Below are 25,652 nucleotides of genomic sequence, written 5' to 3' on the forward strand. Positions count from 1 at the left end.
AGAAGATGGACCTTCCACTGAGCACTGGGAGTTCTTTGGTCTCCCAGAGAGACCATGTGAAATACCCTAGACAGTGGGTGGGGGACAGTAGGGAGGTTCCTCATTCCTCAAAGATTCTTGGGGTGCCCACAGAGAAAGAGGTAGAACCAGCAACCTCTGCAGAACCCAGATACAGCATAGTTGAGGGCTGACCACACATGCCCTGCCCAGCAGCCTCCAAATCAGGAGCATGGACAACCCACAGGCTTGGAGGAGGACTGAGACCTAGCTGTGTGATGGGAAGTAGTGGGGACCAGGACTGTTCCCCAACTCAGGCTTCCATGGGCTGTGAGAGGGCCAGAGCCTGTGAAAGGCACAGCTGAAGCAGCCTCAGGTGTTCACAACCCCACAGCGGTGCCAGCTCTGCCTCATGTGGCACCTCTGAGTTTTGCAGCCTCCAGAGGATGGCTTTTTTGAGACCACAGACATTTTTCAAGCTCCTGAAAAGAGAAAGCTATATATAGTGGGTAGGACTTCCATGCAGAGGGGACTTGCTCACGGACCAGGGGTTGGGGAGCGGGTGAAGGTCTCAAGAGCATTTCTCCTCTACTCCCATCTCTCAGCTCTCAGTCAGAGCCCAACAAAAGAAGCGGGCCTAAGCCAGGTGCCAGGGGCTCAGCCCTGTCATCCTAGCTACTCAGGAGGCTGAGATCTGAGGATCGCAGTTCAAAGCCAGCCCAGGCAGGAAAGCCTGTAAGACTCTTATCTCTAATTCCCACCAGAAAACCAGAAGTGGCACTGTGGCTCAAGTAGTAGAGTGCTAGCCTTGAGCTGCAGCACCCAGGCCCAGAGTTCAAGCCCCACGACTGACAATAAAAAAGGGGGGGACAGGGCTGGGAAGGTGGCTCAGTGGTAGAGCGCTTGCCTTGCATGCCTGAGGCCCTGGGTTCTATTCCTCAGCACCACATAAGCAAAAAGAAAAAAAGCCGGGAGTGGTGATGTGGCTCAAGCGGTAGAGCGCTAGCCCTGGGCTGAAGAGCTGAGTTACAGCGCCCAGGCCCAGAGTTCAGGCCCCACGACCGGACCCCCCCAAAAAAGGGGGGGCCTACGGAAAAGACACGGGGCTAGGAGCTGCACAGTGTCAGTTCGGGGAGGAGAGGTATGGGAGGAGAAATTTCAGACCTTGGGCCTGAAGTGGAGTGGGTCAGGAGCAGAAGTCAAAGATGATCCAAAAGACCTCAAGATTTATGGATGGGAGCAGCATGAACCCCCTACCCAGATAAGAAGAAAATAAGGACCTGGGCTGCCTTAAAGAGCTCAGCACTGCCTCTTCAAATCTGTCACTTAGCAAACAAACTCTGCCTTTGTCCGGACTTGACATTACCCCCCCCCTCCCCGTTTTTCCTTTTCCAAGCTTCCTGCCAGCTGCAGCTGAAACCCATCAAGCCAAAAAGCTTGCCCTAACCCCACACGGGACTCCTGCAGCCTGTCTTAACAGGCGTGTTGGGTCCCACATACCTCCAGGGCCTCTTTGGAAACTCCAAAGACTGTGTTCTGGGGGGAACTTTGCCACTCTCTGAATCACAGCAAGATGCCCTGCTTCCACCTTTTCTCATTCCTGTGCTCTCCAGAGGTTCCAAGGGACCCGTGGAACTACCTAAGGCCCTGAAAAGCAAAGCCGGAGGGGACTGAAGGAAGAAAGAGATGAGGGTGATCAAGGGTGAAGCAGAGGTCCTGGCAGGGGTACACGTAGCCATCTCTCTTTGTTTTGTGGGTGATACCCTCCCACGTGAGGGCCACACTGAAGGCTCCCCAAAGCCCCAGGGCCTGCTGGGTGCAGCAGGGGAAAGTATGGCATGTGGCCTGGTCTTCATTCTGGGGAAAGCATCTCTGAGGAGTGGAAAACCAGTAAAGGTGCCAAGCAGGGACTTGGTGGCTTTCCAGAAGAGGCAATGACTTGGGGGTTGGGGGTTGGGGTGCTCTGCCCCAGCTCCAGGCCAGGCCACAAATAAGTGCACCTAGATAAGTTCTACACTGATGCCTGAGCTACATGTAGATGTGTAGCTGGCCAGTGGGACACTCACACAGCTCCCTTTGGAATGAAAGGAACTGCTCTTGTGTGGTGGCTTTGTCACTGTGGCTGATGATTTGGGCAGGTTCTTTAACTTTTCTGGGGTTCACCCTCAGTGAATGAGATAATGACACTTTTCTCCAAGGCCACTAGGAAAACTCAAAATGCTTAGCACATCTCTCCTGTAAAAGCTTGCTCAGAGTAGAGGAAAATGGCTGACCCCAGCCTAAAAGGTGGATGGGCTCCCAAAGAGTTTAGCTCTGGGTCCCTGCCCAGTGTGAGGCCTACACTAGTCCTAGTGGCCAGACGCCTGGGCTGTTATCCCCTCTGGGGACAGTCTTTACTTCAGTGAGCCCATGGACCTGACCCTTTTCTTCCCCAGAGAACTAGAGCTAATTGGAAGGCTCAAAAATGGGAGTGGGGGGAGCGCACAAGTGCTTCTGTGCCTGCTGTAAAGGAGGGGGTGGTTCAGGGCTCTGTTTCCATGGGAACCACTGGCACAGGCTGGCTCCTCGGGGCACCAAAAAGGGAAACTTGGCTCCTAGGTGATTTCCCTAAGGGCTAAGAAAATTCCCAGGAGCCTGTCCTCCCTAGAGGCAGGAAGAGCCCCTTCCCAGAGTTGCCCAGGGCTCTTGCCCGCTTCTGCCATCTCCCTCCGCGCCCTCCCCGAGATCTAGTGTGGTCCCTCAGCTACCTGAATGTGGTCCCAACTCAGAGCCAGGAAGAAATGACAGGAAGAAGAGTCAATAGCTCATGCTCTGGAGAAGCAACCCCCCCCCACACTGCAATGTCTGACATTGCAGGGACCCAGGTATCACCCTAGTGATGTAGCCCCAGGGGATTCCACTCTCTCTGGACAGCAAGCCCCCATCTGTAAAGTCACAGCAGAACAGTGTCTCTAGTGAGGACACTCCCATGCCAGGGATAAGTGTCCCAAGTTCAGCCTTCAGGTATCTGAGGGTCACACCACCTTGTGTGGGGAAGACATGGAGGCAGGAATATGCCCCCCACCCCTCATCTTTCCCAGTGACCCTTGTGTGTGTGTGTGTGTTAGAGCAGGGAAGAGCCTAGAGCATTAGACAGGCTACTGAACTGGCTAAGAGGCCAGGATTGGGAACCCTGTAGAGAAAGCCTGGGAGAGGGTTGGGATTGAAAAGATGCAAGGCAGCTTTGCATATGCATATGTGTGTGTGCATGTCCACAAGAGAGAGAGAGAGAGAGAGAGAGAGAGAGAGAGAGAGGAGGGGGGAGGGGGAAGGGAGAGGGAGAGGAGAGGAGACAGAGCTGGAGGGGCGGAGCTAGAAGCCACTAGGGAGGGAGGGAGGGTGGAAGGGGTGGGCAGGGGGCGGAGGAGAAGCGCGGTGACAATTGCGTCTGGGTCCCAGCAAACATGAGGCAGCTGGCAGCCAGGCTGGGCAGTCCAGCTCGCTTGCACTGCAAAGCAGGGAGGTCGGTGACAGTCCCATTTAGTGACCAGGATGCATCGGGCCAAGGTAGGCTGGTGTGGCTGGGGTGCTGGGGGGTGGGTGGAAGGCAATGGGGCTCTGGGTATTGTCCTGGACTCCTCCTCATTGTGGTTGTGGTACTTTCCCTTTGACCCTATCCCCTGCTGTCCCTTATAAAGGGTGGATTTTGGGAAAGTGAGTGTTGGGGTACCCTAGCTGGGGAAGGTAGATTCCTTCCTGAGGGACCCCCCCCTCCATGGATGAATGCAAGAGGCTTTGGGTGTTCATGAAAAACAAACTGGGCCAAGAAGAGATTTGAAGTCAGCTCTGTGCTGGTCCTGTAGTTCAGTCCCTGGGGCAAGGGCCAGATCAGTCACTCCTGAACCTGGAGCCCATGACTAGAAGGGTCACAGGGAGAGGGGAACTCCGAGAGGAGGTATCATGTGCTTGGATACTGGCCAATGTCTGCATCTTTCAAGCAATCAACTAATTAAATAATGTCCTCTTGAGACCTTAACAAGGACACACAATAGTTCCCCTCTCTATGCCGCTGTTGGGAGGTTGGAAAGGGAGGAAGCAGGAACAATATCTGGCATAGAGTTGGAGAAACAGTGATGAGGGGAGGGGAAAGATAAAGGAGAATGAAATGAGAAAAAATGAGGGCAAGATAATTTGTCCCTTAAGCCAGAACAGACCGTCAGAAAGTGGCCTGGTGTCCTGTAAGCAGCTTCTATCCATGATAGGCGAGCTTTGGAAAAATGAAGAAGCACCAGGATTAGATTTGGCTGCTTATAACTAAACACCCCAAATATAGTTGTTGGAACAGGTCAGTTGTGTTTTTTTTAACATGTGCAGCAGTTCAGAGGAAGGCAATATACGGCAGGCATGGAGATCCCACCCCCATCAGTAGGACTCAAGATCCATCTGTTTCACTGGCTTCCATCCACGAGGTTACCTTAAGGTCCAACATGGCTGCTGGAGTTCCAGCCAGCACATGGGGACAGCAAGGAGGAGAAAGAAAGAAGAGCAAAAGGATCTAAATGAAATCAGAATCTTGTGAATTAGACACCTTGCAGTCTCTCCTCTCAAGAGATGGGTTCTGCTTCTGTATGTCTGTCTGTCTGTCTGTCTCTCTCTCATACTAGTCCTGGGTCTTGAACTCAGGACCTCGGCACTATCAGCTTTTTCTCTCAAAGCTGCCACTCTACCACTTAAACACTCCTCCACTTCCCACTTTTATTGGTTGGTTCATTAGAGATCAGAGTGTCATGGACTTTCCTGCCAGGCTAGCTTTGAACCATGATCCTCAGATCTCAGCCTCTTGAGTAGTTAGGATTACAGGCATGAGACTCTAGCACTTGGCTTCCTGCCTCTCTTTCACCTGTGAGAACATACAGTCCAGAGAGGGCTTTGGGCCATGCTGCCCCTGAACCTGGGCTGCCCCTGCTCTGTCTGGTCCATAATTCAGCAGTGTCAGGAGGAGCAGCAGAGGGATAACACAAAGCTCTTTGCGCACAGTGGCAGGGCTCATTGTAAACTTCACTTCCCTTTATAATGGTGGGCATGTAGTCCAGTGTCCCCAGAAACTGCCAGGCAGACAGGGAATAGACAGAGAAACTTAGCACTGTGTCCCAGGCGTATGCAATGCTCTCTCACATCACACATGCCATGTGCTGCACAGGTTGTGGACATCTATAGGCTTCAGAACTCTTCTTGTGAGCCTGTGTGTCCATTCAAGCAGGCAGGGATTTCTCCAGTCAGGCTGCACACATGTGCACACATGTCCACAGCCAGAGACAGCTCCCCTTACCTTGCTTCTCCTCTTCTGGCCCTAAGTTCTAGAGGTCACCCTGGGAGCTTGGCTACCACTACCCCTGCCAGATGGGCATGGTCAGTGACCCAAGTCCTGCAGGTGCATGTGGCCAAGTCATGACCATTGTGACATTCCTCTGACCTCTACTTCTACTTCTATCTCTACCTCTACTTCTACCTCTGCCTTCCGGACCCTGGCTAATCTTACATCCTTAGGCCTGTAAGTGGCTTTCTGGAAGTGTCTAACCCAGCCAGGGACAGGAGTGGACACCACACCTGAAAGGACTGAGACTGGTAGGGACAATGGTCCTAGGGGAGGCTCTACTGGCTCCTCACCCATGGGAGGTTTGGAAATATAATCTTCCTGCCTGGGGCTGAGGGCTATTCATACTTGTCACTGTCAAGGCCAGTGGTTGCCTCCAGTTCCACCCCTGGCTTCTCCCCACACTCCCCAGTCATCCATTCACTAACCTCACTCAACCCTAGGAACCAGCCCTGAGACTGGGGTAGGTGGCTGGCCGCAGCACCAGGCCTCCCACAAGCACTTAGAAGGCTAGGACAGACAGGAAGCTGGGCTCCCCTGTAGTGGGTGTGGGCCATGCCTGGGGCTTCAGGGTGTGCTGACTTTAGGGCAGCTAGGAATCTCTCTAGCTTGGTTTCCAACCTTCTTTCAGGACACTGATGAGAAGTGAGCCCCAATTTGCTTCCTGTTTGCAAAGATAGTATTGAGAGTCCAGTTTGGCCAGATGAGGGAAGACAGTCTGGAGGATATCAGGAGCCCTTGAGGATTATCTGCCTGGGGCCTCATGTAGACACAAGGCAGCTCCTGGTACTGTCCCCTCTCTAGAGGTAAGAAGACAGGTGGATTTGAGATTGCGTCCAGTGTTGTAGCTGGGACTGGAAGCCTGCTGTATCTCCTGCTCTGTCTGACTCCACAGCCCAGGTTTCTAGAGGGGTTTTCAGAGAAGACTACAGGGGAAGGTGCCTACCTTTCCCCAGGCAGAAAGGAGGTGCTTCATTCCAGCCCTGGGGCCTAGCTCTGGATCTTTGTATGGCCTGTTAAACCTTCTGAACTGACTAGTATAAATGACAAAAATGGGCCTCCACCCCAGACACACCTCTTGCATTTGTCACATGACTGAACTACTGTCTCCTCTCTCTGGGCTGCAGATCCCGAGGTATGAAGCCTCCTTTTGCCATGACAGCTTCCACAAGAGTGGAGTGGTGCTTTGCTGATTTGAGCACCCTACTTTGCTAGACCTCCAGATCTCCCTGGTAGGAGTCCCCAGGAACAGCTATGGCATCTGCAAGGGAGAGGGGTACTGTTCACTTTCCAAAGCAAAGGAAGAAGAGGGAGAGGAAAGCACATGTGCTTTGACTGGGGGCCCAGACCCAAGCAGGAAGAGGGTGAGGTATGAGTGACTCACTGTGCTGCCCCCGCCAGCAAGCAGCCCCAGCTGACTGATGTTTCCCTGAACAGGTGCATCTGTCAGCTGTGATCAGCCCACATTTGAGAATACCACAGAGGTGTCATGTGACAGGGAGAGAAACAAGGGGGAGCTGAGTAGACTCTGGAGGACAGTGTGAGGGGCCTGTCCCACATCTCAGCTAGCCCAGCCTCCTCTGCAATCTGTCAGCTTCCTGACCCACACTTAGTGAAGCAGAGCAGCTGCTGGACTCTGCTGGCCTGGCTCCAGCCCTCCTGTCACCCTTACCAACTCTTCTGTCTCTAGCACATGGACAGTGGGCGATCTCAGGAGCAGATCTGAGTCCCCCTGACCCCACTGGTCATGAATAGCCACTGGTGCCATGCCTATGTCTAGATCTGTGTAAGATCCTCTCTGAGGATGGGAACACAGAGAAACAGCACAGGCAGACCAATTCAGCCCATACTGTGCCTCACTCTGGGCCTTATCCTCTCCATCTGGGCAGAAGATATTCTTACAGCCTCTTTACAGGTTTTAGCTGGGCTCAGAGCCTGTGCTGACCAGTTGGTGGCTAGCAATATCATAATGGGGTACCTTGCAGCTCATACTCATACACAAAAACCAACTAGCCCCTCACTGTACTCCTACCCTCACCATTTGGTGCTGAAGATCTCTGTCAGGAGGAAGTGGCTGGGGAGGACTCATGGCTGCACCAGCTTAGCTGTTAGTCCTGGCTCTTAATCAGATAGTGCTGGGCTCTGCCACAGCCCCTTCATCCATTTTGTTGTGTGTCCTCAAACAACTTACTTAGCTCCTCTGTGCTGTGTTTGCCTCCTCTTACTAAGGGAAATACCACTAACCTCCTAGAGGACTAAGATCTTCAATCAGTCCATGTTCATCCATAAATGGTGGACATATGAATGTTTGTAACTTCTGGTTACTGAGTGGAGCCTAGGAAAGACACCTGACTCAGGCTGTGAACAGTGGGCAGCTCAAGTCAACCCCTGGGTTAGTGGGACATTCTCCTCATCAAAGGCAGAGGACCTGAGTCCTGGGTAATTCTGCACCACCTGACACAGGGCTAGGACAGTCCAGTTCTCATTCTTCGGCTCCAGAGCTCTGATGGGTGAGACCTAGGCACACATGCGCACATGAGTGTGTGTGTGTGTGTGTGTGTGTATCTGATCACAAGATGAGCTACCTGGCCCTACCCAAAAGTGGATGAAAAACTCAGACTCCCCAACCCCTGGGGGCCTGCACAATAACCCCCCTCCTACTTCTTGCCATCTGTCCCCAGTGATGGAAATAGAGAGAATGACAACAAATGGGTGCTGTGTGAGGAAGCCTGCTCCAAGGAAGTCCCTGTAGATAGGTGGGGGAGGGGTGGAGAGTGGCGGGGGAGGGGGGGGGGGGAGGAGGGGGAGATAACAGATCAATTCCACATCTGATCTTTCTGGGATATTCCTAGCTGACTCAGGCTCTGGTCTCAGGGAAGCTGTCCTGGAAGGGAAGGGGGTTGAGAACCTGGAACCCTTTCTCTTCCTACAGACAAGGTCCAAAATTTTCTCTCTGGTGGGATCAGCACTCTAAGTCTTAGCTGCACTTCCAAATCCAGTTAGGAGAGGCATAAAAATAGTCCTGAAACAAGCAAATGTGCCACTCCCCCTCCCGAGACAGGCAGAGCCTCGGGGAATCTCCTAGGTGACTCTGATGGGCAGCCAGCTGAGATCAGCCACCTAGACAATCCCTATAAGCCTCTGGCTTGTCTTTACCCCAGCACTGGCAACAAGGTCCTGTCTCAGGACCTAAATTAGAGTGAAGAACAGTGATCATCTCCTGTCAGGACCTTTGAATTCCTCCCCTCTCCTAACCTTATGAGGCCATTTGCAGATGAGGACACTGAAGCTCTGAGAGGGTCATAACTATAATGCTGGCCAGCCCAAATTTCCCACCTGCCCTCATCACACCTCAAGCAAAGCATGGCCATTACACCAGCATCTGGTACATCCTGGCAGCCCTGTTTCCCATCCATTATCTGGGGATGCTACGAGGCACTTCCTCCTAGGAACTAGCCTGGATCCTCTGCCCTTGCCAGTCTAGGGCTTGAACTCATGGCCAGGGTGCTGTCGCTGTGTTCTTTGACTCAAGGCTAGTGCTCTACCACTTGAATAACAGCTCCATTCCTGGCATTTTTAAGTGTTTAATTGGAGATAAGAGTTTTATGGAAGCTGGGCACTGGTGGCTCACATCTGTAATCCTAGCTACTCTGGAGGCTGAGATCTGAGGATTGCAGTTGAAAGCTAGCCCGGGCAAGGAAAGTCCATGAGACTCTTATCTCCAATTAATCACCAGAAAACCAGAAGTGGCACTGTGGCTGAAGTGGTAGAGTGCTAGCCTTGACAGTGTCCAGGCTCAGAGTTCAAGCCCCACAATCAACAAAAGAGAGAGACAGAGAGACAGAGAGAGAGAGGGAGAGAGGGGTGGGGAGAAAGGGAGAGAGGAAGAGGGAGAGAGAGGGGGAGAAAGGAAGAGAGAGAGAAAGAGAGAGAGGGAGAGAGGGAAAGAGGGAGAGAGAGAGAGTTTCCTGGACTTTCCTGCCTGGGCTACCTTGGAACTGAAATCCTCAGCTCTTAGCCTCCTGGGTTGCTAGGATTACAGGTGTGAGCCACCAGCACCCGGCCAGTCTGGGTATTTTAATAGAGGCTTGCCAGACATTGTACAGACTCCAGCCATGGCCACTTCCCCACTCCCTTGCACCAGCCTGCCACATGTCTCTGCCCAGCTTTCTTTGCTGTACTCTTTGGGGTTGTCTTCAGCCATGATGGGCTAAAGTTGCTCAAGGGTAACCTTGGTGCACCCAAGTGTCCTGACTCACCAGATGGGCCATGATCTTAGATCAGGGGCCGCTGCTTTTTGGTGGCTTAGCCTTTTAGGAGAACCTGTTGGAAAGCCATGAAGTGAGCTGTCTGGGCCATAATCAGACTTCTCCCTGAGTATGATGAGAACCCTGACGGGGTTGTATTTCTGTCAGGGAAGGTAGAGTCATGAGGGGCAGCTTGCCTCTTGTCCTCTCTGTGAGGACAGGTTTCTCAGTAACTGGGGTGCCACCTTGCTCTTCCATCGCTGCCCACAGCAAAGGGATCTGAAATGACTGGCACACTACAGCTCTACCCCAGTTCTACTGCCTCTGCCGAACTCAGCCACCTGACCTCTCCTAGACTTAGGACACGCCTCAGTTGTCCCTCTGCTTCATTGGCATTGGGTCAGCTTTCTAGAGCAACTATTAGCTGGGACCTAGGTAAGAGAGAGCAGCAAGGGTAGAGGGCAAGATGTGCCCTGAGGGAGAAAGCTGCCCACACTATCTGGCTGATAGGTGTGAGAACCTTCTAGAACAGGGCTATCAGGGGAAACACAAGACAATGTACAGGTGCCATTTAAAATATTCCCAGAGGTCCATTAAAGACAGCAAAAAATGGGAAGTTATTTTTTATTATTAGGATAATAAATTGTATGTAACCCAATGTATTATCTTTTCAACATCAGTTATGAACTATTTAACACTCTTGAGAGTAAATATCAAATGTTCTAGAACATAAAGCTGCAAGTTTATCTGCACAAATGGTGCGTCTCAGTTTGGACAGTCATATGCTCAATGGCCGCATGTGGGGAGTGACCACTGTGTGACACCACTCAGAAATAAGCTTTTGCAGCTCTGTGCTCCATTTTCCAGAAAGAAAACAGGTTTATTTAGTTTTGAGGGGAGATAGTGGTACAGCATCTTTGGCAAGGAAGCCTTTTGGCATCACACCATGGTGAGAGGTATAGAGATCTGTGTGTGTGTGTGTGTGGTGTGTGTGTGTGTGTGTGTGTGTGTGTATTAAGGCTTGAACTCACAGCCACAGGCTCTCCCTTAGAATTTTCACTCAAGGGTAGTGCTCTACAACTTAAGCCACATCTCCACTTCCAGCTTTTTGCTGGTTCGTTGGACATAAATGTTTCGCAGACTTTTCTGTCTGGGCTGGCTTTGAACCTTGAGCATTAAATTTCAACCTACTGAGTAGCTAGGATTACAGGTGAGAGCCACCAGGGCTTGGTTCCCTCCTCCTTATAAAGTCAGTAAGACTCAATCGCAGAGCCTCTGCTCTACAGACCAAATCTAACCACTTCTAGAGGTTCTGTAAATATCATAATCCAATTACATTTCTGTCCTCAATACTATTACCATACAACTTTAGGATTAGACTGCTTCAGAACAAATCACATTCAGATGAGAACAGCTACCCGCATCTTTGTTGCCTTGTCTGCCTCCAACTATGTGATTGTTTATTTTTTCTTTAAATGAACTAGCACTTATTGAATTAATCCATTGGTGCTAGAGATAGAACCCAGGGCCCCACCCCGGCTAGGCAAGCACTCTACCACTGAGCCTCATCCCCAGCCTTCACATTTTGAAAAGTAATTCCTTCTATGGAATTTTATTTATAAATTTAAATCCCTTAAAGATGGAATCTTTACGTCAGTAGTGTACATGGAAAGCCCAGAGCAGTCTCTGAGGTGTCTGGCAACACAACAATGTCATGGAAACAGCAGCAGTGAGTTCTCACTTGCCATATGTCACTTGCTAAGGCTTAGGGCTGAGGCCACACTTCTGCACAAGGGAGGGGCCACACTTCTGCGCAAGGGAGGGTTCTGGAGAGCTTGAGGAGCACTGCCGTGGAGCCAGTGACCGCTGTCCTATTCCCTACCCCACCCCATACACCTGATGCTGAACAAACTAGGGTTGTTCCTATTGTGCAGCAAGGGACAACACACATCATGGGGATCCCAGGGGTGTCATGAGAGGATTGAGGAAGAGCCTGTTACAGGATTAGGTTCAGGTGGATGATTAGGGTTATTCCGAGGAACCTCCAAATTTGGGGTTTGATGTGAGTACTTTCTTACTATTAAACTCAGTACAGCATGTGGAATGGGCACCCTACGAGGGGCACATTTTCTGTCTCTTTCTTACGCCCATAGGCCAGGGGAACTTGGAAGGAGGCTGAGACCTGCCCCTGGCCTGATGGCGTGCGCAGGCACTCTGCGTCCCAGCTCTGCAGTGATTCACACAGAATGGCCCCACAGGCCACCTGCAGCCTCTGCCCTTGAGGGAGTATTGTGAACCTCTCTGGGGGCTATTGATCCCTAGGACCATATCTGGGACAGGGCTCAGAACACCCACACGGTTGAGTATGCACCAGGCATTGCCTGGGACCCCAGAGCCTACATCCTTTGCTTTCATTAGTCTTTGCCATCCTCCTTTGGCCATGTCCTGAGGCTGTGGACAGTGGTGACTCCATCACTCCTGACAATGTTGCAGGCATCAGGCAGGAACAGGAGAGAAGTCAGGAACAGATAACAGTGGGAGCTTTCATTCAGTCATTCATGAATATTTACTGAGGGCCTTGTGTGTACATTTGCCTTTTTTTTCTCTTTCATTTTGTAAATTTGTGAGTGTGCACATATGCACATACACTGGGACTTTGACTCAGGGCCTGGGCCTGAGCTTTTTTGCTCAAGGTTAACACTCTACTGTTTGATCCATAACTACACTTCTGGTTTTTTTTTTTCTGGTTAACTAGTGATAAGAGTCACAAGGACTTTGCTGCCAAAGCTGGCTTCTAACCATGGGCTCAGATCTCAGCCTCCTGAGTAGCTGAGATTACAGACATGAGCCTGTAACCTGGCTTGCTATATGATTCTATCACATGTATAGCCATCACTACAGTCACGGTAAATAACACTTCCATCCTGCAAAGGTCTTCTTTACAGCCATGCCTTCCTCCCTACCTCTGCCTCTCCTCTGTCCTTAACTCTGGCCTTCTAATCTCTTTTCCATTTTCAAAATGCTGTCATCTCAAAATGCTGTCATCTCAAAATGTCATCTCAAAATGTTATATAAATAGAACCATACAGCGTGTAACCTTTTGGGATTGGCTTTTTTCAGTCAGCAGGATGTTCTGGGGTTCATTCAGGCTGTGGTGTATGTCAATAGCTCTTGTAGGGAAAGTTCTATCATATGGATGGACCACTCTTTGGTTAACCATTCATTAATACACTGAAAGGGCATCTGCATGTCTCCAGATTAGGGCTCTTACAAATACAGTTGCGATGAACATTCATGTATAAGCTTTTTCATCTCTCTGGGACAAATGCCCGGTGATGCCGTTGCTGGGTTGCATGGAAGCTATATGTTTATTTTGCTAAGAACCTGCCAACCGTTCTCTGGAGTGGCCAAGCATTCTACACCCCCACAGTGGTATGGGCAGGGACGGGGTAGTGGCCCAGTTTCTCCACATCCTTGCTGGCATTTGGTGTTGTCAAATGTGGTTCACAGGTGATTTTCACTTGCATTTCCCTGGTGGATAATAGTGATAGGCATCTTTTCAAGACCTTACTTGACATTTCTATGTCCCCTTTGCTGAGAAGTCGACACACGTGTTTTACCCTCGTTCTTCCTGAGTGGCTTGCTATTCTTTTCTGCACTTTGGGGTGTGATGGGTCTCTTAGATGTCAGGCTCTGTCAGGCGAGAAGTTGACACACATGATCCCACAGGACTGATCTTCTTAGGGGCAGAAGGGACAGAGAAAATGCACTGGAGAGCAGAATAATGGGCTATGTTTTTTGTTTGTTTTTGTTTTTTAAAATGACATGTGCTGTGAAGAGCTACAGCAGGTGCTAAGAAAGAGGTACATGGGATGACTTCAATTGGGGGGGGGCTCCCAGTGCCTGATGCCTGAGTGGAGCCCTGAGCATCAAGGGGACAAGTGTCCAGTGCAGGGAGCAGCAGAGCCCCAGGCAATTATGTGGGAACAAGATGATAAGAGCGAGATGGAAGTGGCAAGATGGATTTGATTGGAAATGTGACAGGGAGCAGTTAGGGTTCCAAGGCAGGGGACTTAATTTATGTCTGAGGCTCTATGTTGTCCCAGCATTCCTTGATTCTGTCACATCCCAGCATAGAGGCTCTGCAGAGTAAGGGGGCTCTAGGGGTCACCATTCAGACTCCCTCCCCTCAGTGCCTGAAAGCCTTGGAGTCAGGAGGAGGTGCCTGGAGTGGCTATTTAGCATTCCTCAGCAGTTCCATCAGACCCTCTCCCAGACAGACAAGTGTCAAATATTCATGAGGATGACCCGCAGTCACCCTCTCTCCTCATGCCCTCCCCCACAGTCTGATGGACCCAATGCCACGGGCTTCCCTTTCTGCGTGGCTGTGTGGACAGGCTGAGCCCTTCTGCCACCCTTCTCTCCCTTTGCTTTGGAGCTCACCACTACCTTAATAGGGAGAAGGTCACAGACATTGCCCGAGGGACTCACAGATGGCCAAGGAACCCAGCTCACAAGCCCCAACACCCTACCACCCTTGCTTTCCACCAGGGAGAAGGCCATGAGGACACCTTCACCCAGCCCAGCATCAGGACATTCATAAACAGTTACTTTAAGGAGATAAAGTCAAGGATCTTGGAGATCTGTCCCTCAACTGGGAAGACCTCTTTCCAAGCCCTATGAATAGCCACTTTGGAAGCCTGTAGCCAAGCCTGCTCCAGTGTTGCAATCACAAGATGACAGGGAGCCTGTCCCTGGTATGTCCCAAAACATTTCACGGGATTAATATCCTTATCTGTCAAATAGGGTAGGTACAATTGCCCACCTCATGGAGCTGTCAAGACAACAAGATAAGCAGGGGGTCTCTGCCAGCCCTGTGGGCCTCACTCCAGCCTCTTCAGGCAGATTGACCCACTGTGGGATGGAAGCAATTGCTCTCTCCACCCCACACCAGAGCCTGGGTCTAGGGCTGTGTGAGAGAGTCCTCAGGTCTAAGCTAGGGCTCCACACAGAAAGCCCACTATCCAGCACAGGTTCTGGGGTTCAAACCCACTCCATTTCTCCTCAGCTTTCAAGATGAGCCTTCAGCTAAGAATTCATAAAATAATGAAGCACCAGCTACCCATCTTACTCCTGTCCCCTCCTTGACCCAAATACAGATTTATTCATTGAAGCCATTTCTCTTCTGAATAAGATCTTTAATAATGGAGAAGATGCCTCTCTGACCAGGCAGGGCAGGGCGTATGCGCGTGTGTGTGCACGTGTGTGTGTATAAAGTGTGTTGTACCCTCTCAGCGCCCTGATCCCTGACCCTCAGATTTCCCCACTTCTGTCCATTACGGTGGTCTGTCCTACCCTTGCTGCGACTCAGGGCCCCAATGATGTCTCTCACCTCTAGGCCAGCCTTAGAGAAGGGGAAGGAATGGGGATGTTGCTGAAGATATGTGTTAGGGATATGGGGTGACAACTGAGTCAAGGACTAGAAGCTGGGACCTGGCTGGGAAACCTGAAAGCAAGATAAGGTGCCGAGACACTGTCCTGTCTAGCAGCCACTTCACCAAGAGCTGACCAGGAAGGACTGGCTGAATAGTCAGAACATGATGGGGAAGCATCTGGAGGTTTCTATAGGTAACCAGAGCCTGCAGGATGCAGAGAATGCTTCCACGGTTTAGGGAGGTGATCTTTTGGTCTCTTTTACACACACACACACACACACACGCACACTTATTTTTATCCTTAAAAAATGATTATTATAAAGGTGATGTACCTAGAGGGGTTACAGATACATAAGTCAAGTAAAGAGTACATTTCTTTTTGGACAATGTCACCCCTTTCCTCACTCTCTCCCAGTTTTCCCCTCCCCTCCTCACCTACAGTTGTATAGTTCATTGTCAACATAGTGTCTAGTGAGTACCATTGCTGCTTTTGTTCACATCCATTTCCATGCCTCCCCTTATACTCCCAAAGCTATATAAATGAACAAACAGAACAAAGAAGACAAAAACAGCAAAAAGAAAAAGCCTCCTGTTTCCATTTCCTGGAGTTCATTTCAACACATGCTATTTTGTATGATCAGATGCACATAGGTATTGTGTCTTTCTGTTCCTCTCCTAAGAGTATCTCCTAAGACCTTCTTTGGTCTCAATGCACAGCCCCTTCTTGCAGCAGGCAGGAAGAAAGAGCCAGATACTTGCTTTCCCATTCCCCTTGCAGCCAGGGAGCGAGTGCAACCAGAGTTTTGATTTTGACCCTAATCCAAGAACTTCACAAAGATGGCCTTGCAGTAGCCTCCCAGTTCCTGGGGCAGGAGTCCTATGCGGCAGTAGAGCTCCCAGGCCTGCAACTCTGGGATAGGACATGGGCTGCTCAGCAGTAGCAGTCTTTTCTCATCATTCTATTCCGGTTGTCCTGACTGTTCCTTACCACTCTTACCCCCACCCTTACCCCTGCTCCCAGCTTTTTGTCCCTTCTAGAGGGCTGGAATTGGCCTAGACTCCCTGAAGCCCATTCCCTTTCTGTTTAAATTCCTATCCCTCGAACACCCACGTGGTTTTGCCATGTCAGCTCTTCAGAAACCACCCATGGCATATCTGTCTGTTTCTTTCTCTGAACAACTGAACACTTTCCAGAACTATGTAAATGTAATGCACACAAAACTCCCATGATCCTGGAAGGATATCCCAAACACAATACTCGGGTGGCCTCCTCTGCTGGCTAAGAAGCTAACCTCTCATGATGCAATTGCCTGGACACATCTGTCCCATAGCTGCCTGTGCAGGGGTGCTGTGAGGTAGGGTATAAAGGCAGCAAATCAAATGTGACAGATGCCCAGAGAGCCCACTTTGGATGGCAAGGGCACACCTGCCACCAACTGAGTACTGAAGATGGTAGGCAGTTCTGAGCCAGAATTTTTATAAGAAAACAACCTCCCTACTCTGATTCCTCTTTGCCATGACCACAGGCTGTACTTTCCTGATTCATACTGGCTCAAACTCAAGCCCTATCATCTCTTCATAACCATCCAGGCTCCCTCCCTCCTCCAGGATTGCTCCTGTTGGTCATTTGAGTTGTTTCTTCAGGTCATTGCACAGCTTAGGTGGTATGTTCCATCGATGCATGGCTTCTGGATGGTTAGACAGCCTTTCATTTATCACCTGCTTACCTCTAAGTAAAATCTCAGGCAGAATGAGGGTCCTGGAGCCAGGCACTCATGCCTACTATCCTAGCTACTTGAGAGGCTGAGATCTGAGGACTGAGGTTTGAGGACAGCTCAGGCAGGGAAGTCTATGAGACTCTTTTTTTGGGGGGGATCTGGTAGTGGGCCTAAACTCTGGGCCTGGACACTGTCTCTCAGCTCTTTACCTCAAGGCTAGTGCTCTACCACTTGAACCACAACACCACTCTGGCTTTATTTTCCTGCTTATGTGGTGCTGAGGAATCAAACCTAGGGCCTCATGCATGCAAGGCAAGCATTCTACCACTGAGCCACCTTCCCAGCCTGTGAGACTCTCTCCAGTTATCCTCCAAAAAGCTGGAGGTGGAGCTGTGGCTCAGCACCCAGGCCCAGAATTCAAGCCCTAGGAAAGAGACCAGGAAAGGGGGAGGGGGGATGGCAGGGAGGAAGGAAGGAAGGCAGGAAGGCAGGAAGGAAGGAAAGAAAGAAAGAAAGAAAGAAAGAAAGAAAGAAAGAAAGAAAGAAAGAAAGAAAGAAAGAAAGAAAGAAAGAAAGAAAGAAAAAAGGGCAGTGTCCCTGGGAGACAAAGGGTGGGGGAAAACTCACCTCTATTGTATGACCTGTGTGGATTTGCTCCCCCCTCTCTGAACTTCAATCAAGTGAGAAGTTTGGGCTGTGGGCTCTAAGGGACCACCCACCTCTGAAAGCCTGGCCTGTGCCAGGGTGGGGGCGTTAATGCAAAAGTCTGAGTTCACTCCTGGCTTTGCTACTTGGGACCTCCATGGCCCTGTCTCCTTCCAGGTCCCAATCCCACACCAGGACTAGAGTGCAGAGAGGAAGAGACCTGTGGAGGGCTGGCAGGTGGCAGTGGGGGGGGGGAGCAGGAGGTCACAGGAGTCATAGACCTTGTTCTCCAGACAAAACTGGCCTAGCAGAGAAGAGATGACTTTGCCCAAGATGTCAGGATACCTGAGACAAACTGGAGGTCCTCTCCAGGGACTCAGGAATATTCTACCTGTTCCTACTCCAGGAGGCGATGAAGGCATCTGATGGCAGCCTCTTGGGGGAACCCGGACGTCTACCACTGAGCAAGAAGGAGGGTGTCAAGTGGCAGAGGCCTCGGCTCACGCGCCAGGCCCTGATGCGGTGCTGCTTGGTCAAGTGGATCCTGTCCAGTACTGCCCCTCAGGGCTCAGGTAAGACTGGGGAACAGGTCAAGAGAGCAAGTGGGGGATCTGCTCTGAACTCTGACCTTTCTGGGGCCCAGTCTTGGCCAAGCTGCTGCTGTCTCTGGTGGAGATATGTCTGCATTTAGCCACATCCGTCTCCTTCGGAGTACTTGTTCCATGTTCAAGGTTCTGAGCTCCGGTGGGTAGTGGGAGAGCAGAGCCAGGCTTCAGAAGGCTCTGCACTGCTTAGCACTCAGCTGCTGGGTCACTTGGGGCAGTTCATGTACCCTTTCTACATCCTCTATTAAAAGGGAGCTCTGAACCAGCTACCAGTGACTCACGCCTATAATCCTAGTTACTTGGAAGGCTAAGATCTGAGGATTGGGTTTTGAAGCCAGCCTAGACAGACAAATCTAAGGAACTCTTATCTCTAATTAACCAACACAAAGCCAGAAGTGGAGCTGTGGCTCAAGGGGTAGCTTTTTTCAGCCTTGAGCTGAAAAAGCTAAGATACAGAGTTTGTGCCCCAGTCTTGGCACAAAAAGGGGAAAGCCTCTCTGCCCACTCTCCAGGCACAGTGAAAGATGGGCAATGATGCATGCCAGGCCTGTAGTCCTTCCGGGGTCCTGCCCAGTGCACCATGGTGTGGTCAGGACCCCGGCCTTCTGGAGTTGCTCATGAGGAATTTGGCAGCAATAACTGCCCTGCTTGTTGGTGGGTATATTTGATGTTGACCATCTTTGATGAGAGAGCAAGAGATGAGGAGATGGGCTCATATGGCCCCCAGGATCTCACACTCACATGTGTACACGCCTCACATTCACACCCATACATGCCTACCATGCACTTGGGCACACTCTCCCATCTTAGCATGCCATACACAATCTATACATGCCCCTCTGCCACACACACTCAGGCTCACTCACAAGGCATGCCGAAAAGTCTGTTTCTTTTATATAATGCATCCTTGACCTTGAGAGCTGCATCTTATTTATTGTCTCGGATGCTGGCTGCCGGGGATTTCCAGGAGCCTCTGTCTCCTTGTCTAGAGAACAAGCACCCTCAGCATCCCAGGCTTTATGAGGGTCATGCATGCACAGAGGGCTGGGCAGGGCAGAGGGCACAGTGACTGTCAGCCACCTTAATGGCCCATGTGTGACATACCCCATGAGGTGACAGGACCACTATGTGGCAAGACCCCATCTTTATCTGCAATGGCTCATCTGCTTCTCTGTCAGTTTTGGTTGATACCTGTCTCCAAATCTTTTCCATGTCCCTGAAACCTAGCACATGAGTATATATGGGGGTCCTTATAAGCCCCAAATTTCTCTGGAAAAGAAGATAGGAATGCTGGTGGCCAACACATGATGACACATCTCTATGCGCTCTGGAGCAGGATGGGAATATCTTGCATTTTCTATCAGGGTTGAGAACCCAGAGCAAATAGGAGCCACAACTTCTGCTGTGGCCTCTGACTATGTCTAAGGGACTCAGATCCACAGCTTTGTGTTCCCTGAAACTCAGAGTTGCTCCCGGCCTGAGTCTTCCTGAGTATTTCAAGGGGACACTGGAGCCGAGCTCTGCTTTTCCTCTTGTAGATCCCACAGACACCCAGCCTTACCTCTGTGTCTCTCTGTCTGGCAGGCAGTAAGCTCAGGAGGGCTGGAGCTAGTATTTCTCCTGGCTGAGCCTTTCTTTGCACCTGGGACAGTAGCAGCTGTGCAGAGTGTGAAGGACAGGGAGAAAAGCCAGCCAGGCAGATACGTTCACAATATAAGAAGCAGCACACCAGTCTGCTCCGCCCAGCTCAGAGGATGTGGCTTTCCCACGAGGGTGGGGCTCTTGTCAAAGGCCGTAGAGGGTAGGGCCAGAACTGCATGGGTGCAGGGCAGTCCCATCCAGCCTGTGTATTTGCTGGGATGGACCTATTCCAGTACCCCCACACCAGGTACTGCAAACAGATACCAAGGACAGAAGTAAGCATTGGAAATCTCATCAGCCTGTTTAGAGTCTATATTAAGAGTTCATAGGCACTAGAAGAGATCATAGAGCTCAGCAAGACCCTTGAGAATTGTCTGGGGAAGGTCCCCCCCTTCACCTACTCAGGGTACGCCCCCTGTGAAGTGCCTCTCAGGGACCCCATAGACTGAGAAACTAAGAACCCTCTGTGCCCTTGTCTTCTTTGGGTGTAACTTCTGTCCTCTTCTCAGGTCTAATACATCCTGTGCATATCCTTCAGGGAGACCTATCCAGTGCAGCCCTATGGGGCTTTGTGTACATGTGAAATGCTACCCTGTGCACAGCTGAGGAGACTTTCTGCTCTTTGGAAGCCAAGGACTTGGGTGCAGGGAACAATGGGTTCCATTCAGTGACTCTCCATCCTCTCCCAGCAAGGCCGGCAGCAGTGTCCTGCACTCAGTGCCTGTGATGGTTGGGCAGCCCAGACACTGCGCCCTTGTTGTTAGGGTTTTTCCGTTCAGTGGGAGCAAGGCCAAAGAGAGACACATGTCTGGGATGGCTGAGAGTAGAATCTAAGGCTCAAACTGGTGTCCCTAAAGCTGATAAACTGGGACCTCAATATGGAGTAGGTGGGATTCAGGGACCTAGAGAGTAGAGGGTTGTTCCAGTTCAGCTGTGCCTGGGGGCAGAGGTGGGTAACTGAGTTATGAAGGAGTAGAAATCAGAATGGCCTCTAAGATGAGCAGGCCCAGGAGAAGAGAAGCAGAGGGCAGAAGCACCCATCCTCAGCCCAGAAGCTCAGGGACCCTTTTCTCAATGATCCACACCTGGAACTCCGGCTTGCTCCACCTGTCTCCCAGCATCTAAGGGCCTAACTGGCAGGATGACTCTCTGGGGGTGTGGCTAAAGCCACCAGACCTGCTTCTCAAGTCCCGCTCTGTATTAAGATTGAGGACAATTTTGGAGCCTGGGCTCCAAAATTGTCCCAATGTCACTCCTATTTTGTTCTGGGGTTTGGAATAAATGTTAGGCCAGCATATACTGAAGGGGAAGGCGAAAAACTCTCTGTCCCTGGTGCTGTGGCATGGATTTGACCATCTTTAGTCCATTCCAGAGTCCCTGGGGAGTAACCCAAACCATCTTTCAGGTGGGGGGAGGGTAGGGGTGGGAGGAAGACAGCAATAGAGGTCATCATGCTCAGCTTAATAGATTCACTGATTGGTATCTTTCCTTTGGAAAAGTCTGGTATCTAAGTTCTCCAAAGTATTAGAGAATTTTCCAAGAGGCTAAAACACTGTTAAGAGTGCAGTCTAAGTAGTAGAGTGCCTGACTTGAAAATGAGGTTCTGTGTTCAAAGCCCAGGACTACAAACAAACAAAAAGCAAACAACAACAAATCCAGCCTGGCACCAGTGGCTCACGCCTGCAATCCTAGCTACTCAGGAGGCTGAGATCTGAGGATCACAGTTCAAAGCCAGTCCAGGCAGGAAAGTCTGTGAGATTCTTATCTCCAATTAACCACCAGAAAACCAGAAGTGGTACTATGGCTCCAGTAGTAGAGCTGAAGAGCTGAGGGACAGTGCCCAGGCCCAGAGTTCAAGCCCCTGGACCAACAAAAAAAAAAAACAACACCCTAAACGAAGGCAAAAATGCTGTGTGTGTGTGTGTGTGTGTGTGTGTGTTTGCTTTTTTTCCCCCTTCTCTGGTCTCTGGGTCATTCTTTGACTGGAAGGGAAATGGCATATTTTATAACATTTCCAGTGTCTGACAAAACAGTGCCTGAATATCACAGCCTTTTCTGTGGTTCCTCTACAGTCCTGTGGGTTGGTAACAGAGTAAGGATGGAAGGTGTGAAAGCACTGGCCTTTGGCCACTCTGTTACTGCCTTTGGTCAGTAACAGCAGTGTGGGACACCATGTGTGGTGGTGTTGGCAGTATTAGGACAGGCAGGCAAGAGTCCAAATAGCAGTCAGCTCAGCAAGGATGGATGTGGCTCTTTCCCTGAGAGGCTACAGGGAGCTGACCTGCCACCTGGTGGCTGGCTGGTTACCAGAAGCCTGCTGCAGCCAGCTCAGCAGCCTAAGGGACATTCTTCTCTCAGTCAGCTGAGATAAATGGCACTTTGTTTAAAAGCAGGTGCTGGATGGCCACCTGCCAAGCATCTCTCAGTTCCTTGTCACCCCTCCTCCAGTCTTGTCCATTCTACCTCCTGATCGCTGAACCAATGCTTAACTACCACCCGTGGTCCACAAGAGCATGTTCCTCTGCCCTATCTCCTTCCAGGCTACATGGCCCTGGCCACCAGATATGCAGTGTTCTGCTCACCAGGAAGATGGTCCCTTCTCCACTGCCATTCCTCTGAAGGACTCCAGTGTCTGCTTGGAATTAGGGCAAACATTTCTTGACCCTCTGATTCTAAACCTTGTGTAATTTTTTGTTGTGTTGTTGGTCGTGGGGCTTGAACTCTGGGCCTGAGTGCTTTCCCTGAGCTTTTCAGCTCAAGGCGAGTGCTCTACCACCTGAGCCACAGCACCACTTCTGGTTTTCTGGTGGTTAATTGGAGATAAGAGTCTCATGGACTTTCCTGCCTGGGCTGGCTTTGAACCCTGATCCTCAGATCCTCAGCCTCCTGAGTAGCTAGGATTACAGGCATGAGCCATCAGCACCTGGCTACCTTGTGTAATTTTTATAGCCTTCTCAAAAGATTTCCAGGGTTTCCCCATGGTTGAGGAAGGGGCAATGTGGCAGGTGTTTGGGAGCTTGATTGTGTCTCCTGGATCTCTGGTTCCAGCTCTGCCATCACACATCTGGACAATGATGGAGAGTTGTATATAGGCCCCTTGGCCAAGGTGAGACATGGATGCTCAAGTCCTCATTGGTAGCTAGGGGCTCACACCCACTTTGAATCCACAATCCCTATACCTCTATGACAGCTCAGGAGTGAGCTATTAGATATGGCTCTGAATATTGGCCTGTTGTGTAGAAATAAGGACACCAACTCAAAAGGTACTTGCAAGGCAAAGTTTACTTCTCCAAAAGGGTGGTCCATCAGCCGAAAATCTGGCAAGCAAGCACACAGAACAGGTAGGCTGCTCCCTTTTTACCCCTAATGAAGCAGGCCCTCCTTCTGCTTGGATTGCCCAAGCTCAGGTTCACAATCTGATGGGCTAATTTGAAGAGAGAAAAGTGACCATTAAAAGATTTTAAGATAAGATTAACTATACACAAGCAATCTCAAAACATCCTCACACCCACTTCTACTTTCTTGAACAATCTTGAGGTGGATCTTAATCCTATTTTGGAACAACCAGTGAGGACAAAAACCTTACCTTCAAAAATTCTTTCTTGTCCCAGAGCATTTCTTCTTTTCCTCTTTTTTGTTCCAGTTGTGGGGCCTGAACTCTGGGCCTTGGCGCTGTCCCTCAGCTCTTCAGCTCAAGGCTAGCGCTCTACCACTTGAGCCATAGCCCCACTTCTGGCTTTTTTCTTTTTTCTTATGTGGTGCTGAGGAATCGAACCTAGGGCCTCATGCATGCAAGGCAAGCACTTTACCACTGAGCCACCTTCCCAGCCCTCTTTTCCTCTCTTTACATGTAGATGTTATCTTAACAGGATAATCCACAAGGGCCAACCCACCTGCCAAAAGCAGAAACTTTTCAGAAAAACAATTATCACAAGATTGACAGAAAGGAAGCAATGCACTTTGCTAGAAAAGATGACTTCTCCCAGAGCCAAAAGAAGAGATCTTTGCTGAAAAAATATGGCTTGGCTCACAGCCAGAGAGATCATGGGATTCTCCTGTCAGTACCTACATGGCCCCCACCCCAGAGCATTGCAAACTTATCCAAGAAGCATTGTACATCACTGAATGCACTGGGTTATTAGGTCCCAGGGAAGAGCTGCGTGTCCCTAGCCTTTGCCTATTGATTGCATTCAGTAAAAAGCTTCAGGCAGCTAAGTACCTCATGGCACACAAGCAGGCCCACCCAACACTGCACCTTCTTTGACTGGCAGAGGTTGTATGGCATAGCATTTCCTCTTTTTTATTTGGAAGGGACATTTTGACTTGGCTGCACTTGCATGTAACAGAAACCTCAAGAAACAGTGACCTTATCTGGACTAGAAGTGCTGGCAGCAGTTTGGCAGTTTGGTTCCTTTGCCTTTTCCTTCAGAGTTACCAAGTGATTGCTTTGTTTCCAGCCATTATGGTCTAATTCTAAGCAAAAGGAAGGAGAAATGTGGTAGAAGGGAAAAGTGGTAGTGCTTATGTAAAAAAATCTCTAGAAGATTTCTATTTATTGATAAGGAAGGAGAAGGAATGATAGATTTTTTTAACTTGGGTACATTTTCACTTCCAGCAGAATTTGAATTCTATAGGGGAAAAGCCAGAAGAGGAGTATAGGATGAGCATTCTTGTAGCTTGAGGACTGTTTGGATTACTAGAAGCCTACATAGTGGCCAAGGGACATCAGCAAGCTGTCCAGCACACAGTAGCCCAGTAAATGGTGAGGGGCCTCAGTTCCTGCCCTGGTCACACACTTGGTCAGGTCCACCTCCTCAGAGGGACCTCTTATTACCTCCCCTTATCCGCCCCACAAAGCTACTCCATGGGCTGAGGTGCCAGGTCAGCAATTAGAGGTCAGAGGTCAAGTGGAAGCTAAAAGCCAGCTCTACCCCTACTCTCCCAGGAGGTGGGCAGGAGCTGGGAGGGAGTAGGCTGCTTCCAGCTCCAGAATGAGCTCCAGAATGGCCCCTTTGCAGTGAGATCACACCCAGAGCTGAAAGTCACAAGAGTGCCACCTCCTCCCTCCCCTAGATGCTGGGAACTCAGAAGCAATGCCCTTCCCCTCCCAGCCCCCAGCCATCCACCACCCTTACTGACAGTGAACTTCTGGGTCCTGGAGGCTGAGGAGCAAGGCGCAGGAAAAGGCTATCCCAAGGGCAGCCCCTTGGCCACTCTGGAGGGCCTGAGCTGGGTGTCAAGGGACAGCTAGTCCTGGAAAGGAATAAAGAGACGAGGCTAGAAAGGCCTAAAGACAGACAAGAGAGTCAGAAGAGACTCTGACCCAGAGACACAGAGAAGCAAGACTGAAGTGGGTGTGAGGAGGAAAGTTCTAGAACAACAAAAGGCGCTGAGCGTCAGGCAGGAGAGTAGAGGAAGTGAGTGGGGGGATGGCTGGACACAGCGAAGCTCCTGGCCTGAGACTCCAGGAGTGCCCACAAGGCTGCAGAAAGCACCTGGGCAACATCATCACCTTCTTCTTCCGTTTCATCTCCGGGAACCTGGCTCGAGGTGAGGGATACATTGCTGAGGTGGGGCTGGGGCTGGGCACTGGGCCATCATCTGGGGCAGGGATGGCAGGGGAAGCAGCTGTTGGATAGGAAGACTGGAAAGGCTACCCCCACCCCCACTTCTTGGAGTCCTGCCTTGCCTCACAGTGACCTATAGGCAGCAAAGGCCAAGCTAGGGCTCCCCAAGTTGTGAGTAGGGGGTGGGAGGTGAAAAGGAAGAAGTGTGTGTGTGTGTGTGTGTGTGTGTGTGCGCGCGCGCGCGCGCGCATGTGCAGTGGGGGGGTAGGGAGAGATTGGCCTCCTCTTTATGTGCACAGACCCAGATCTCCTGGCTGCGAGAGAGGGATGGGAGACTCTCAGGGAGTCCCCTGTCTGCCTGGCCTTGTGCACATTAGCTCCACTGTCCTGGCCCCATTTCCTGCCTCCTCCCTGACTGGGGAAACCTTCCCCCCCCCCCCCCCC

General features: G+C 50.7%; 1 protein-coding gene across 1 annotated transcript in view; it reads left to right on the forward strand.

The window, feature by feature from the left end:
• Window positions 1-3,390: 3,390 nt before the first annotated feature.
• The window catches only part of Kcnip3 (Kv channel interacting protein 3, calsenilin), an 82,582-nt gene continuing 60,320 nt past the window's right edge, over window positions 3,391-25,652 (forward strand). The window contains exons 1-2 of the mRNA XM_013019883.1: window positions 3,391-3,543; window positions 17,802-17,967. Coding sequence (XP_012875337.1) covers window positions 3,529-3,543; window positions 17,802-17,967 — 181 coding nt within the window. The 5' untranslated portion in view covers window positions 3,391-3,528. The remainder of the gene's footprint in view (window positions 3,544-17,801; window positions 17,968-25,652) is intronic.

The sequence above is a fragment of the Dipodomys ordii genome, unplaced genomic scaffold, assembly GCF_000151885.1.
Source record: "Dipodomys ordii isolate 6190 unplaced genomic scaffold, Dord_2.0 Scaffold47, whole genome shotgun sequence".
NCBI lineage: Eukaryota > Metazoa > Chordata > Mammalia > Rodentia > Heteromyidae > Dipodomys > Dipodomys ordii.